Consider the following 16,701-nt stretch of genomic DNA (forward strand, 5'->3'; position numbering starts at 1 on the left):
TGCATGATCTTTTAACCCATACACTTTTCTTGTTGTAAGAAATCAGTTGGTTTTATTTTTTAATTTATTTTATATACATTATTTTAGTGAAGTCTTTTTATTACAGATCTTTGGAGCAACAGTTAAGGACAAGAATACCACTTTTGAGTAGTTTACTTGGTACAACCTTGGGTGTTTAATAGTGTTTGTTCTTTTGTTTTAGTCCACTGGCTTGAGATTCAGGGTAGCCAGAAGGATTTTATGTGCAATATGGGGCTAACTTTTTATGGTTTTGCTTTTGGTGTGCGCTTTTAACAACAATTTTTTTAATTAAAAAGTTTGGTTTTATTGTATTAAAAATGGACTGCATTTATTTGTACTGATAAGTATTAGTGATATTTTTTTGCTTTAGCCAGTGTATTAAAATTTTAGTATTTAAAACATTTTGTGTTCCAAGTTGGATAAAGCAAGTATTTGCATTTTTGGTTTAATTTTTTTATTTGGTTTTAAATTAGGCTGTTATGGAGAAAAATTAAACCCAACCGTTTTAGTTACGATACAAACACCACAAGACAGGATGTGGAATGCAAAACACAATTTTTATTGTGCCAGTAGATTTATGGTATTTTTGGGGTTGCTTTTTAGTGAGCATTAGATTTTTGGGGTTTTTTGAAAGACAAACATTTTTTTTTTTTTGGGGGGTGACAAGTTATTGCTTAAATTTTTTTTATATAAATACCCTTGTTGATTGCAGGCAAAACAGAGGAATTACCCCCATATTTTTTGTATTTGTTTTATAGGCAGGCCAGGTTTTAGTGGCTTCTACCTTTATTAGTTAGGTAATATGAATTAAGCCAGATGCCTTTTGGCTTGCTTTGGATTTAAAGCCATGAGCAACTTAGACTTTTACTTAAAAGGGCCAGCATTCACTTTTATCAGTTTTGATTCCTTTTTATTTTTAATTTTTGCTTTTAAAACACACAGCGATTTGAAAAAGAAAACACCATTTATTGTAGCCCCTTGGTGCCTAATAGGATTGTATGTTTACATTTTTTTATAATATACATTGCAAATCTTTTTCTTTTTTAACTTTTTTATATTGCTTTATTTTTAGATAACTGTACATAGATTACATTCCCTTTTATACATTTGGGATGGTTCCAGTCCACACAAGAGATCCACTTCCTGGACACTACAGTGCTAATAAACAATGGTCACATAAACACCACCCTATACCAGAAAGCTACTGACCGCTATTCCTACCTACATGCCTCCAGCTTTCACCCTGACCACACCACATGATCCATCGTCTACAGCCAAGCTCTGCGATACAACCGCATTTGCTCCAACCCCTCAGACAGAGACAAACACCTACACGATCTCTCTCAAGCATTCTTACAACTACAATACCCACCTGCGGAAGTGAAGAAAAAGATTGATAGAGCCAGAAGAGTTCCCAGAAGTCACCTACTACAGGAGAGGCCTAACAAATAACAGAACGCCACTCGCCGTCACCTTCAGCCCCCAACTAAAACCCCTCCAATGCATTATTAAGGATCTACAACCTACCCTGAAGGATGACCCAGCACTCTCACAAATCTTGGGAGACAGGCCAGTCCTTGCCTACAGACAGCCCCACAGCCTGAAGCAAATACTCACCAACAACCACATACCACACAACAGAACCACTAACCCAGGAACCTATCCTTGCAACAAAGCCCGTTGCCAACTGTGCCCACATATCTATTCAGGGGACACCATTATGGGCCCTAATAACATCAGCCACACTATCAGAGGCTCCAGAATAACAGCCGTGTTAGTCTGTATTCGCAAAAAGAAAAGGAGTACTTGTGGCACCTTAGAGACTAACCAATTTATTTGAGCATAAGCTTTCGTGAGCTACAGCTCACTTCATCGGATGCTGTATGTAGGAGAGTGAGTTTGTGTGTGGGGGGGTGGAGGGTGAGAAAACCTGGATTTGTGCTGGAAATGGCCCAACTTGATGATCACTTTAGATAAGCTATTACCAGCAGGACAGCGGAGTGGGAGGAGGTATTTGTTTCATGATTTCTGTGTGTATGTAATGTCTGCTGCAGTTTCCACGGTATGCATCCGATGAAGTGAGCTGTAGCTCATGAAAGCTTATGCTCAAATAAATTGGTTAGTCTCTAAGGTGCCACAAGTACTCCTTTTCTTTTCACTTATGAGGGTTACCCGAGTTATTTTCCATGAGGCTTGCCACCTGGACAGAACACATGGCCAATTGGTCGCTGCATTTCTCCTCTGGGTGACCAATCCCAACATAAAAATCCTTCAGGATCCTTGCAGATAAGCCCCACACATTTCCATAGTACCTCATCAGCTTGCTGTATTCTGCTAACCTGAGTTTTGCTTTTCCATAGGGTTGGAAATAGAGACTCCCTCACTGGTTCCTTTAAAGAAGAACCCCAACGCTGTAGTGATGTCTGAAAAATACAACTTGAAGCAGATGCTGATAAAGAGGCAGAGGTTGGTCTGAGCATCCCGCCCTGCTCTGGGGAAAGTGTCCAGACCTTGGGCCTGTGGCTTCCTCTGTCTGCCTCACCTTTCCACTCTGTTCCTCAGTCCTCGGAAGCACTCTGTGTAGAATTGGGAGGCAGGACTCCTGGGTTCTATCCCTGGATCTGGGAGGGGAGTTGGATCTAGTGGGTTAGAGTGGTGGGAGGCAGGACTGAGTGCTGAGGGGATTTGCCTGAGGCCCTGTGCGTAGTATGGGCCCAGCATTGGTAACGTTCCCCTAAGCCACCCCTGCTTACCCTTTCAGCCCTCTGCAAATCAGCTCCAGGGTTGTGCTGTGCTTCCTATGCTCTTCACACCAGATCGCCACGTGAGCTGGGCTTGCCTGTTCCTTGCCTGATCCCTTTCCTGGGCCATGGCCTCAGTACCATGTCTGCTTTTCCCTCTCACAGCATGTCCGCCCCCTCTGGAGACAACCCACCAGTAGAGAAGAAATACAAGTCTCTGAACACCACCCCCAACAGCACCGAGGAAATCAAATTCAAGATCATCGCCGTGCAACGTGAGTACATGGAGTCCCTGGTAGTCAGGATGCCTGGGTTCGGTCCTCATCATTGGGCGGTGAGTGGGGTCTAGTTGGTGAGCATAGGAGTAGGACTGAGAGTCAGGACTCCTGGTTTCTACCCCTCGTTCTGGGAGGCGAGTGGGGTGTAGCATGGGGGAGGGGCGGGATAACACATGAAGTTGCAGGTGCTTCAGTTTGTGAAACCTCTTTCTTCCCTCCCCCCAACCCCTGCCACAGCAATGGGGAGCTTGGGTTTCCTGGATGCCCTTAACTCTGCCCCCATCCCAGGGATCACGATCAAAAAGAAAGTCTTGTCTCCTACGGCAACCAAGGTACAAACATCTCTGGGTGTGGGGGAGGGAGGCTGAGAGGCAGGACTCCTGGGTTCTGTCCCCAGCTCAGGGGGTGGGGGGTCTGGTGGGTTAGAGCAGGGGGCTGGGAGGCAGCACCCCTGGGTTCTGACATCAGCAATGAGAGGGGAGGGGAATCTGGTGCAGGGGCTGGGAGTCACTGGTTCACTTCCCATTACGCTGATCCCACATTTCTCTCTGTGTCCCAGGCGAGCCTGTTTGAAGGGAAGCCAGCCCCAGAAGCGAGCGCTGCTAAACCGTCCTCACCAGAACCCAGTACTGCATCCAAGCCCATGGAGGTGGATCGGCCCGGCAGTAGAGGTCCCAGAGCTGATGGAGACCGGTAAGGATGAGGAAGGCGTTGGAGCCAACGGGTTCTGTTGTGCTAACCCTGGGCAGGTAGTAGGTGTCAGCCCAACACCCTGGCTGTGTTGGATCAGACCTGGTGTTGCCACCCAGGAGGCCGTAAAACCCCATAATGCACGTGGCCGGGCGTGCCATGCTGGCTGGGGTACAGCTGCCTTGGCGGAGGGGGCAGCCCCTGTGTCAGCTCAACTGTGGGGCTGGCAGGGCTGTCTTCACTGGGGGTCCTGGGTTGGGCTCAGGAGGCATTGGCGCCAGCTGGTAGATCCAGGCTCCGTGGGTGTGTTTGTCTGATTGCTGAGCCGCTCTGCGTCCCGTCCAGGCAGAACTCGGACGCCAAGCCACCCAAGAGTGCCGCTGGCTCCACGTAGCTCACCAAGAAGGGCAAGAAGAAGAAGACAGTGAGCTGGCCTGAAGAGAGCAAGCTGCGGGAGTACTTCTACTTCGACCTGGACGAGACTGAGCAGGGTGAGTACTGGGGAAGGGGCCTTTCCCTCTAGGGGGCACCAGCTCCAGTCCGGCACTTGGGGTATGGGACATGGGGCCTTTCCCTCTAGGGGGCACCAGCTCCCATCTATCACCAGGAGACTGGGTCATGGGGCCTTTCCCTCTAGGGGCTGCCAGCTTTGCTCCGGCACCAGGAGACTACCTGGATTCTGCAGGTGGGAAAAGGGGATACGAGGCCTTTGAACTCCGATTATGGAGTGGGGGAGGAGGGGGGTGTCACCCTTCCCATCGGCTGTACGGCAGTGGCCTGTCTGTCCCCTGACTAAACCCCTCCCTGTTTCTTCTCCCCCCGGCAGTCAAGGTGAACCAGACCAAGGACTTTGGCGAGGCAGCCAAGTGGGAGATGCTGAAGGATAGGGAGGCCTTTGAGATGGCACGCCGGCTCAGCCACGACGCCATGGAAGAGGTGGTGCCCTGGGTTTACCCCAAGCTCATCGACCTGCCTAGCCCCCGGTGCAGCTGGGCAGCGGCAGCCGTGAGCAGTTCATCCAGGCTGAGAGGGAGAAGGGCGTCCTGCAGGAGATCTTCCTGTCCAAGGAGAGGTGGGCGTGGCCCTGGGGAGCAGTGCGAGGGGTTGGAAGGATACTGGGGGCAAAGCCGGGGCACCATTTCCCAGTTGCGCAATGTAGGCTCTTTGTCCCCCTCTAATGGCTGCACCATGCAACGACCAGTGTATCAAATTTAAGGCCACCCACCTGAATTCAGCATGGCTCTGTCCCTCTCTAGCAGCATATAAGCCGGCTGCTGCCTCTGAGCCTGTTGACCTGGTGGTTAGATTCAGGGAGCACAGACCCTGATTTCAGCTCCAGAGGTCCCAGGAGATGACCCCACCAGGGGCCTCTCTAGGTTCCTGGGCACCAGGATCCCTCTCTGACCCTGCTATCTTTGCTTCCCATGGATGCAGGATGGGTGTGTAGACCTGGCCTGTGGGGTTGTGCTGGGAGCTAAGGGGCAGAGTGTGGGGGGCAATCAGGCTGTGCTGAGTCCCATAATGTTGGGGCTACGACCACATCTCTTGGAACTGAGATCTGATGGGCATCTCTCCTTTCCATAGCCTTCCAGACAGTCCCCATGAACCTGACCCCCCCCCAAACTCATCCTGCTCAATGAGGTACATTTAGCCCAGGGCCCTGGGTTCTCTACCCTGCTTTGGGGTACAGAAGGAGAGGGCCTGTTGGGTTAGAGCAGGGGGATTGGTAGTCAGGACTCCTGGGTTCGCTCCTCACTGTGGAAGGGGTCTAGGGGTTAGAGCAGGGGGTTAATTTCCCAGCTCACTGGGGGCCCTCCCCCGCTCTGTCTCTGTCTCCCGTGTATAAACAGGGATGGGCTAGAGAAGGGCAAAGACCCAGGAACCCGAGCGCCTAGCCTTGACCCCAGCCCCAAAGGCTGGGGCGTCGTCCTCGCCCTCAGCCTGTCCTGACTCCAGTGTCTCCTCTGTCCCCTCTCTCAGGAATGCACCATGGACGAGGCTGCCTACCAGGAAGGACTCGACCCAGCCGCCGCCTCGCAGTCTCCTGATGGAGCCGGGGCCTCCAAGCTGCCCCCCAGTGCTGGCCAACCTGATGGGGAGCATGGGGGCCGTCAAGAGCCCTCAGGGCTCCAACCCCAGCTCCTCCATGAACGTGCAGGAGATCCTCCCCTCCATCATGGTAATTGGAGTTGCCGTGTAGTCTGACCCTATAGGCTTCCCCTAGCGTTATTCAGACAAAACCACACAGGGTCATTTCAGGGGACAAGAGAAGATGTCACATTTACTGGAACACAATTTGATTTATGACCAATAACTAATATCTAATACCTGTGTGTGTGTGTACACACAATGTTCTGCAGCTGCTGTATAGTTACCAGTCCTGAATGTAGGTTGAGTTCGTTGCTTGGGTTCGATGCCTGTGACGGCTAACTGGCCAGGAAAGCCGGGCACAAGGAAGGGCTGGGTCTCTGTTGGGCATGCACCGATGCCCTTCCGTGTTGGCAGCAGAATATTACCCTCCAAAGTCTTCCATCTCATCCATCTTTTTTGTAGGCTTCAGTTTGAATCAAGAGTCTATAGGTCTTGCTGTGTCACGCTGCCTCTGGGTTCGGTGTGATTGATCACCCGTCAATTGCAGGCATGACTTTCAGCCTAGGACCTGGCTTTGATGTTTCTTCAATTGTACTTTTGTTCTTTTCTTCTGAGGGTGGACTCCTCTTCCTTTGTCAGGGCTGTTGTCTGCATCTTCAGCCCTTGCATGTTTACCCTTTATTTTATCAGGACGGACTGGGGCTGGAGGTTGATTCCATCATCCATACATACCTCATTCCCACATTTAAACTAATAAGATTACAGCAGAGTTTTGCAAAAATGAAGGTTGCAACAAGCTTTTACAAAATGGAGTAAGCATTTTAAAATGGAGTTTGTCATTCCTTACACTTGTCTATATTGTGACTCAAACAGTGAGCAGAAGTTACAATGCTGAAGCAGTGTAAATTTCAGTGATTTAAGTAGCAGTTGGATTATTGAAAGTGAAACTTACAACGGGCAGAGACAAACACCTACAAGATCTCTATCAAGCATTCTTACAACTACACTACCCACCTTCTGAAGTGAGGAAACAGATTGACAGAGCCAGAAGAGTACCCAGAAGTCCCCTACTACAGGACAGGCCCAACAAAGAAAATAACAGAACGCCACTAGCCGTCACCTTCAGCCCCCAACTAAAACTCCTCCAATGCATTATCAAGGATCTACAACCTATCCTGAAGGATGACCCATCACTCTCACAGATCTTGGGAGACAGGCCAGTCCTTGCCTACAGACAGCCCCCCAGCCTGAAGCAAATACTCACCAACAACCACATACCACACAACAGAACCACTAACCCAGGAACCTATCCTTGCAACAAAGCCCGTTGCCAACTGTACCCACATATCTATTCAGGGGACACCATCACAGGGCCTAATCACATCAGCCACACTATCAAAGGCTCGTTCACCTGCACATCCACCAATGTGATATATGCCATCGTGTGCCAGCAATGCTCCTCCGTCATGGACATTGGTCAAACCGGACAGTCTCTACGTAAAAGAATAAATGGACACAAATCAGACATCAAGAATTATAACGTTCAAAAACCAGTCGGAGAACACTTCAATCTTTTTGGTCACTCAATTACAGACCTAAAAGTTGCAATTTTTCACCAACAAAAACTTCAAAACCAGACTCCAACGAGAGACTGCAGAATTGGAATTAATTTTGCAAACTGGATACAATTACTGAGGCTTGAATAAAGACTGGGAGTGGATGGGTCATTGCACAAAGTAAAACTATTTCCCCATGTTTATTTTCTCCCCTCCCCCACTGGAAATGGTCCACCTTGATTATCACTACAGAAGGTTCCTTCTCTCTTCTTCCCCCCCCAACTCCCCCACTCTCCTGCTGGTAATAGCTCTCCTTACAGTGTGTATGGTAACACCCATTGTTTCATGTTCTCTAGGTATATACATCTCACCACTGTATTTTCCACTAAATGCATCTGATGAAGTGAGCTGTAGCTTATGAACACTTATGCTGCAATAAATTGGTTAGCCTCTAAGGTGGCACAAGTACTCCTTTTCTTTTTGCAAATGCAGACTAAAACAGACATTCCAGAGATGCTGTTTGTGATTCCTCCCCCCCCCCGACCGGCATGAAGTGTTTTCCTTTAATCTTTCCCACTTTTCTCATCTTTTTTTATTACTTGCTGTTTCATAAATTGTATTGGTTCTGAACTCTGTGCAATGGTCAAGGAAGCATCCAGGGAAGCACCCCTCAATGGGGACAGCTGGCCTGAGTGATCACAACAAGATTGGGGGCCGAGCCCCCTAGGGCTCCAGCCTTGGGGTTACGGGGACCCAAGTGGAAGGGGAGTCCGCAAAGTCAAGCAGGCCTCTGGGTGAAAGGAGTGGGAGAGGAGACTCAGATCCTTTTGCAAGCCCATTCCTCTGGGGCTGTGTATAAGCCAGGAATGTCCCGCAACCTGAAGCAAATACTCACCAACAACCACATACCACACAACAGAACCACTAACCCAGGAACTTATCCTTGCAACAAAGCCCGTTGCCAATTGTGCCCACATATCTATTCAGGGGACACCATCACAGGGCCTAATAACATCAGCCACACTATCAGAGGCTCGTTCACCTGCACATCCACCAGTGTGATATATGCCATCATGTGCCAGCAATGCCCCTCTGCCATGTACATTGGTCAAACTGGACAGTCTCTACGTAAAAGAATAAATGGACACAAATCAGATGTCAAGAATTATAACATTCATAAACCAGTTGGAGAACACTTCAATCTCTCTGGTCACGCAATCACAGACATGAAGGTCGCTATCTTAAAACAAAAAAACTTCAAATCCAGACTCCAGTGAGAAACTGCTGAATTGGAATTCATTTGCAAATTGGATACTATTAATTTAGGCTTAAATAGAGACTGGGAGTGGCTAAGTCATTATGCAAGGTAGCCTATTTCCTCTTGTTTTTTCCTCCCCCCCCCCCGATGTTCTGGTTTAACTTGGATTTAAACTTGGAGAGTGGTCAGTTTGGATGAGCTATTACCAGCAGGAGAGTGAGTTTGTGTGTGTGGTTTTTGGGAGGGGGGTGAGGGGGTGAGAGAACCTGGATTTGTGCAGGAAATGGCCCAACTTGATTATCATGCACATTGTGTAAAGAGTTGTCACTTTGGATGGGCTATCACCAGCAGGAGAGTGAATTTGTGTGGGGGGGTGGAGGGTGAGAAAACCTGGATTTGTGCTGGAAATGGCCCAACCTGATGATCACTTTAGATAAGCTATTACCAGCAGGACAGTGGGGTGGGAGGAGGTATTTTTTCATATTCTCTGTGTATATAAAGTCTGCTGCAGTTTCCACGGCATGCATCCGATGAAGTGAGCTGTAGCTCACGAAAGCTCATGCTCAAATAAATTGGTTAGTCTCTAAGGGGCCACAAGTCCTCCTTTTCTTTTTGCGAATACAGACTAACACGGCTGTTACTCTGAAACCTCACAATAGCAGGAACCTTCCCCTGCTTAACCCAGTGCATATTTATTGGTTTGTCCTAAAGGTAATTAAGTATTTTAAGAAAAAGTGTCAGAACCGCCACCAGCGAGAGCTGCTGGCCACACTCTGCGACCACAAAAAATTTGGTGGTGAGAACCCCTGGGCAGGATGCTCATGATGGTCCCTTGTGACCTTGGAGCCTGTGAGTGTAACAGGAGCCGGGCACAGGGATGCTGATCCTTTGGTGAGTTGATCGCTAGGACCCAGGAGCGGCTGGGGGGCGGCTCTGGGGGGAGCGATCGTGGGGCTCAGGCCCGGCCGCAGGAAGTGACTCGCAGCCGCTGCGGGGACTCTGGCTCCCGGCGAGATCCCCGCGCCCCGGCGGCTGGTGCTGGGAGCCCGGAGCCCGGGCTGCAGCCGGGAGAGGGGAACCTCCAGCCTGGCCCAGCCCGCTGCTCCCCGGGAGCCTCTCCCAGGGCAGAGCCCCCAGCCCCCTTCCCGGCCCGGCCCCTGCCCCAGGGGGGCCCCGCTCAGAGGGAAGGTAAGAGAGACCAGCCGCCCCCCAGGCTGCTCCCAGCTGAGCTGGCTGCGATACCCTGCCCGGGGCCCAGGAAAGCTGCCGCCAGCTCCCGGTGTGTGCGGGGCGGGGGGAGCCACTCTTGGGGGGCTGAAGGGGTGGGAGCGGGAAGAGGAGCAGGGGTGTAGATAAGGGGGAACAGGGGTGTGTGAGGGGTACGATGGGATGGGGCCAGGGGTGGCTGAAGGGAGGATGGGGCGATGGAGGGGAATCGGGGAGACTTATGGGGCGGATGGGAACAGGGCTGCAATAGAGGGAAACTCTGAGGGGGGGTCACTGCGAGGGAAATGGGGGGATGTGGAAAGGGGAGGCTGGGGACCGGAGGGATAGAGGGTAGGGGTAGAGGTCGGGGAGAAGGGATGGGGAGAGAGACAAGGCAGCTCCCCCACCCCATGGGGCAGGAGAGGGGGAGGGGCTGCCCCACCCAGCAACCAGACGGGGTCAGAAGCTACAAGGCAAATATCCAGGCCCCTCTTACCCCCCCCCCCCACGCACCCGGCTCCCAGTGTATTATTGTCCAACACACCCACGCTGGTGGGGTCCGTGTCTCTTGAGTGTTGGGGGCTGCCCAGGGCCCTGGTCTGATTTCCAGGCAGGATCCAGATCTCAGCCACACCGGAGTCAGACCGGAGTCACTGCTGGCTCTGAGCATGGATGGGCCAATGGGATCTGCCTCCGCCTGCCTGTCCCTGGGGGCTGCAGGGGCAGGACAGGGAGGCTCAAGGCATGAGCTGCTGCCAGCAGAGGGCTCCTGGTCTGGCTGAGGGAGAGGAGGAGGTTGATACCTGTCTCTGCTCCTGATGTCAGAGCCCTTGAATTGAGCTCCCTGGCTCAGACACTGCTGTCTACCTGAGAGCCCAGAGTGTGAAACTGCTGCTCCCGCTATGTGGCTGGGCCAGGGACAGACCTTCATTAACGCCCCCCCCCTCCTCTGGGCCCAGCCCGGGTGGGGACTTTCACTGAGCCTGGAACCAGCCCCCGTGGCTGCCGCGGGCTCTGCCCACACCAGCCCCTGAGCCGCAGCCTGCAGGGGATGGGGAGTCCCGGGGGGACAGGGCTGGGGCCCGGCAGGATAGTGACTTTGCACAAAGGGCCCCTTTCAGGGACCTGCTCGTGAGTTTGTACCAGAGGGGGAGGGGCTCCCCATGGGTCTGCGGGGTCCCCGAGCTGCTGCCCTCAGTGACCCAGCCCGGCTCACCCTGGAGAGCAAACGCCCATGGGAACGGGACAGTCCCCAGTTCTCCCAAGCAGAGGAGGGAGGGAAGGAGACAGAAAGGGCAGAGGGGAAACCTGAAAGGGGCAGCAGGAGCAGGAAGTGGGGAGGGAGGTTCCCAGCTCCCAGCCCTGCCTGGATCCCTTCCCTGCATCACCCCAGGGCAGACAGCTCCTCCCCTTGTGTCCAGGAGAGTTAGATGGAGGAGAAGTCAGTTCCTGCCCTGGCCGACATGCTGCCCTTGGGGCCAATGTCAGGGGGGAGCCCCAAAGTGGCTTCTTTGATTCAGCTCTTTTCTAGCATTTGTCTGAGAGACTGTCCCTGGGAGGGTTGAAAATGTCTCAGGGGTTCAGTGCTGGGGGGAGGATCCATGTCTGTGTTGTGATAATGTGATTGAGGGTTTTCCCAGCCTGGCAGAGCCCAGAGTGTCTGTCTGCAGGGAGAAAGCCTGGGGGGAATCGCGGTGTGTCATGGACACAAGCCCCTTCTGGAACCTCCCCCCATTGCCCCGACAGGCTGAGGAATCACGTCCACGTTTCGCTCCAGATTGGCCCGTCTTCCAGGAGACCAGGAAGGGAAATGGCTGTCTTGGAGCCAGATCAGGTAGGGGATTTTCAGGGCGGGGCTGGGAAAACAAACCAGACTCCCACTGCCGATGCCTGAACCCACTGGGCAAAGGCTGCTGTGAAATACGAAGGGAAGCTGTTAGGATTCCTGTCCCCAGCTCAGAGCTCTGCTTCCCATATCAGCCTGTGGCTGGCAGGCGTGTGGGAAATGAGAAGACCCTGCCCTGCTCCATGTGCTGGTGGGGACAAGGAACTCTCACCTTCTGAAGCCTCCTGGCTGTTCTGAGCAGGGACTGAGGGAGGTGGGGGAATTCAGCTTTTATGGTCCTCCTTCCCTGTGAATAGTGCCTGGGGCAGCAGGTGCTGAGTGGGGGACCCTTGTTTTTTCAGATGCCGGTGACCTTCGAGGAGGTAGCTGTGTATTTCACCCAGGGGCAGGGGGCTCTGCTGGACCCCGCTCAGAGAGCCCTCTACACGGATGTCATGCAGGAGAACTATGAGACGGTGATCTCGCTGGGTAAGGGATTCCCGTCCCCTCAGTTATTAGAAGCCGTGGGGTGTGCGTGTCTTAATCTGGTCAGGTTCTTCCCTTGTCAGTTAGATCAGAGGCAAATGGGTTTCATAATGCACAGCTGCCATGAGAGAGACTTGCATCTCCGTACCCTCTCCAGTGGGACAAGGGTGTCAAAACCCAATGGACAAGCTAAACCTTCCCCACCCTTCCAGCTTTCAAAGGGGCATAAATACATCATTATCCTGTTGTTTCTCGGCTGCACACACAGTCCCTGTTCACCTCCCTCCTTGGGAATAGCTCCAGGCATGGGGAGGGCTCTGGGCTCTGCAGGTTTAGAAAGAGGAAGGGGTTTAAGTCCAGAGGTGTGTGTGAGCCAGCAAGGCCCCCAGAGCGCACAGATCCTGGGAACGCCTAGTGAGGGTGTAGCAATAATTCAACTCACCTCCCCAGACAATGTCCTCTGTGCAACGGGGCTCAGCGACCCTGTTCCCTTCCTCTTGGATTCCCCGTTCCTCCAGCAGAGCACAGGGACAGGTTCCACTCACGGAATGTCCTTAGTGACAAATCCTCCACCAATGCTCCATGCACCCTGATCCGGACTCATTTCACCTTCTGCACAGGATTTCCCGTTCCCAAACCTCAGCTGATCGCTCTGCTGGAACGAGGGGAAGAGCCGTGGGTGCCTGATCTCCAGGCCTGTGAGGAAAGAAGGCTTCGTAGATGCACCCGCACAGGTGAGGCCTGACAGAGAAACCATCCAGGGAATGAAGGAAAAAGTTGAGAATCCCAAAATATGGTGTGAGTAACGCCCCCAGTTCTTCCTCATCTTACCCAGAGCAGGGTTGTGGTTAGTAGATATAGCTCACGCCTTTCCACCCAGCCTCTTAGCTGCAGGAATTTCCTTCCCGACTCTCCTTCCCTGTGAGTGTTTGGGTGGGATGTGGAGGCAGAATCCAATTGCTCAGTCTTTGTGTTGGGTTTTCCCTCAGTGCTATTCCTCTTTCTCCCCAGTACAATGACTCCTGTCTGGATTGTCTCTCTCCCAGCAGGTGCTGAGCAAGGGAGTGAGAACAAGGAGGAGAATCATCATGAGGAAGTTCCTGGCGAAGTGGAACCGCAGGGAACCATTCTAGGAGGAGCTGAAGGGAATTTTTCCCATTGCTGGGAGCAAGGAGAAGCCTTGGGAAATTGGCACAGGTCAGAGAGGCTTCTGGGAAACTACCTAAGGAAGAAAGTGGATGAATCTATTAATGGTGGAGAAGGAGACGAGGATCCCAGAGTGCAGCAGACAAATCCCAAAGAAGAGACATCCTGGCACTGCCTGCAGTATGGGAAAGGATTAATTGTGAGATCACAGCTTGCGACACATCAGACAATCCATACTGGAGAGGAACCTCTTCAATGCTTGGACAGTGGGGAAAGCTTCAGTAAGCGCTCAGATCTTAATAACCGTAGGAGAAGCCACACTGGAGAGAAGCCCATTCAATGCATTGAATGTGGGAAATGTTTCAGTTCAAAGTCAGCACTGAATTCACATGAGAAAAGCCACACAGGAGAGAGACCCCTTAAGTGCTTAGACTGTGGGAAAAGTTTCAAATGGAGGTCGGTGCTTGTTAATCATCAGGCAATCCACACAGGAGAGAGACCCCATAAGTGCTTAGACTGTGGGAAAAGTTTCAAATGGAGGTCGGTGCTTGTTAATCATCAGGCAATCCACACAGGAGAGAGACCCCATAAGTGCTTGGACTGTGGGAAAAGTTTCAAACGAAAGTCAGATCTTGCTAATCATCAGGAAACCCACACAGGAGAGAGACCCCACAAGTGCTTTGACTGTGAGAAAAGTTTTCTACGAAGGTCAAACCTTGTTCAACATCAGGCAATCCACAAAGGAGAGAGACCCCACAAGTGCTTGGATTGTGGGAAAAGTTTCATACAAAGATCAAACCTTGTTCAACATCAGGCAACCCACAGAGGAGAGAGACCCCACAAGTGCTTGGACTGTGGGAAAAGTTTCAGACAGAGGTCAACCCTTGTGAAACATAAGGCAACCCACATAGGAGAGAGACACAAGTGCTTCGACTGTGGGAAAAGTTTCATACAGAGGTCAACCCTTGTTAAACATCAGGCAATCCACACAGGAGAGAGACCCCACAAGTGTTTTGAGTGTGGGAAAAGTTTCAAGAGGAAGTCAGACCTTGTTAATCATCAGGCAATCCACACAGGAGAGAGACCGCACAAGTGCTTGGACTGTGGGAGAAGTTTCATACGGAGGTCAGACCTCATTAAACATGGGAGAATCCATGGCAAGAAAGCGTTAAGCAACTTGCATGTAACTGACTGAGATTTACCCTCAGATTCAACCTTTAGAGAGATATTTTAAAAGTGTGTCCACCTTAGATAAGCTAGAGTTTGAAATGTAAACGTGTATTACTAAAGACTTGGAAGAAGAGGGGTAACTGTAGTGGTCTATGTTTAGCTATATCTTGTTAGAGGTTAACAATTTATCCAAAGGGTTCCTGTATTCTGTTAATTCAGGGATCAATAATTCAGAGATTATATCCATCGTCCCTGTGACCTGCCCAATTCTCGCTCAGTCACATTGAAATCACTGGGGGTAGGGGCTAAAGGATGGAGGGAATGTTAATAGTTGAAATCTCCAAAATATGTTTTGCAAGGTTAATGTTAATGGGATTTGCTCCACTCTCCTGTTCGGGTATTTTCTCTGGGGATCCCGGAGACAGAAAGGAGTAGGTGTTACCATCTTGGCTGCCAGTTCCAACGGTCACGATCTACACTAGCAATTCTCAAACTATGGGGTAGGCCTCCCAAGGGAGGCATGATCTGTGAGGGTTTTGTTTTTTTTTTTTTGAAAGAGCACGGGCTGTCAGCCCCACGTGGCTAGGGCTCATGAAGAAGGAACAGGCCTATGTGGGAGGTGGGGATAAATGCTCAGGCTCTCAAAACCCGGGTGGAGCAGCAGCAGAGAAGTCAGGGTGGCAATGGGGTGATAAGTCTGCGGTGAACAGCGATATTGAGGAATATCACTTTTCACGTGGCCACCCTTCCTTCTGTGCTGCTGCTGGAGGCCTTCAGAGCTGGGGGCCTTGCCAGCAACGACTCTGCCTTTCGAGCTCAATGGCGATGTATGTGCCTGTGAGGGTGGGGGCGTAAATGACCACACACACAAAGAAGGGGGGGGCACTGAAACACATTTGAGAACCACTGGTCTACACTCTTATGGTCACCACATTTACAAAATGAGAAATCTACAAAGTATGTCTTGTGAGGTATCGTAGGAAAAGTCGTCATCTGCTGAATATTATTGTCTGGTTAAAATGTGTCTGTCAACATTCCTGGGCTCCCCCGCCCCGGCCAGGAGCGTCGCAGAGTTGAAGCCGGGGGCCCCCCCTTACCCCGGCCGGGAGCAGTGTGGAGCTGAAGCTGGCAGGCCCCCTATCCCTGAAGCCGGGAGCAGGGGGGAGGCAGAAGCCGGTGTGGCCCCCAGCATCTCCAAATCTCGGAGCAGTGGGGAGGCTGAAGCTGGGACCCCCAATGCCCCCTGAAGCTGTGAGTTGTACTGGGAACCCCCCCTGCCAGTACCCAGCCTCTAGCTACCTCCTTCCTGCACCCATAGCTACCCCCTGCCTCCACACAGCCCCTAGCTACCTCCTGCTTGAACCCTAAGCAGTTTTCTAACTTTTTGAGCTGAGTCCCCTCCACTGAGTTACGTTTTTTGGTTGCATCCCCCCACTACCCAGACAGGTGGGTGGCCTCCTGAGTGAGTAAGGGGGTGGAGGTGCTGCCTCCTCCCTGGAGCCCCGCCAGCCCTTGACCCCCCCCCCCAATAGAAGTAAAACTATGGCTATGCCCAAGGGTGTCCCCCCGGCCCGGAGCCCCACACTCCTCCCCCCCTCCCCCCCCACATGCACCCTGGCGTTTTTATAGGATGCAGAAGGGGGCGTCAGCAAGAAAAAGGTTGAAAACCCCAGATGTGAAAGACGGCTGGATGCTTACTTAGGCCACAGACTGACTGTCACCTGCCCCCCGGCTGTGGGGTGAACCTCAAAGAGGAGAGTGGTATAAAAGCACAAGGGAGAATTGCCTCCATTTTTACCCCTCCTCTCCCATCTTTACAGAAGGCAACAAGATGGCTTGAAAGGCCACAGGGGAGGGCGGACCAAGGCAGGAAGGAAATCCAGCCTGGATCCTGTGAGCTGCCTGCAACAGCAGGTGGGGTGGGAAAACCTGCTTGCTTCGCATCTTCCTTAGACTGGTAGAATTTAGGATTTAAAATGCATGTTTTAATTTTATTTTTTAACCAGTTCTGACCTTTTACATCTTTCTCCCTTGTAAGCCCTGAAAACCTCCTTGTTCCAGTTAATAAATGCATTTTAGTGTTTTGTCTGGACCTGTGTGTTTTCCTTGAAGTGTTTGGGGGATTTGACTTGAGAGAACAAGGCTATGACCTAATCCGACCCCTTTGTGTGTGTGTGGGGGGGGGTGACCCACTAATTATTGAGTTTGTCCAGCACAGTGAATAGACTGAGCA

General features: G+C 51.5%; 2 protein-coding genes across 2 annotated transcripts; both read left to right on the forward strand.

Moving 5' to 3' along the window:
- Positions 1-249: 249 nt before the first annotated feature.
- On the forward strand, positions 250-6,690 carry LOC311531006 (serine/threonine-protein phosphatase 1 regulatory subunit 10-like; the record flags this gene model as incomplete). Its single annotated transcript, XM_084648066.1, has 8 exons — positions 250-280; positions 2,382-2,487; positions 2,928-3,037; positions 3,278-3,372; positions 3,600-3,733; positions 4,076-4,221; positions 4,557-4,802; positions 5,711-6,690. The coding sequence occupies 6 exons, from the start codon at positions 250-252 to the stop codon at positions 4,122-4,124; spliced, it is 525 nt and encodes a 174-aa protein (XP_084504192.1). The 3' UTR covers positions 4,125-4,221; positions 4,557-4,802; positions 5,711-6,690.
- Positions 6,691-9,595: 2,905 nt separating this feature from the next.
- Positions 9,596-16,532, forward strand: LOC311530855 (uncharacterized protein). The gene is made up of 5 exons (XM_084647813.1): positions 9,596-9,823; positions 11,588-11,675; positions 12,029-12,155; positions 12,773-12,886; positions 13,202-16,532. The coding sequence occupies exons 2-5, from the start codon at positions 11,652-11,654 to the stop codon at positions 14,491-14,493; spliced, it is 1,557 nt and encodes a 518-aa protein (XP_084503939.1). The 5' UTR covers positions 9,596-9,823; positions 11,588-11,651; the 3' UTR covers positions 14,494-16,532.
- The last annotated feature ends 169 nt before the right edge of the window (positions 16,533-16,701 follow it).

The sequence above is a fragment of the Lepidochelys olivacea genome, assembly GCF_965140295.1.
Source record: "Lepidochelys olivacea isolate rLepOli2 genome assembly, chromosome: 14".
In the NCBI taxonomy this organism is placed as follows: domain Eukaryota; kingdom Metazoa; phylum Chordata; order Testudines; family Cheloniidae; genus Lepidochelys; species Lepidochelys olivacea.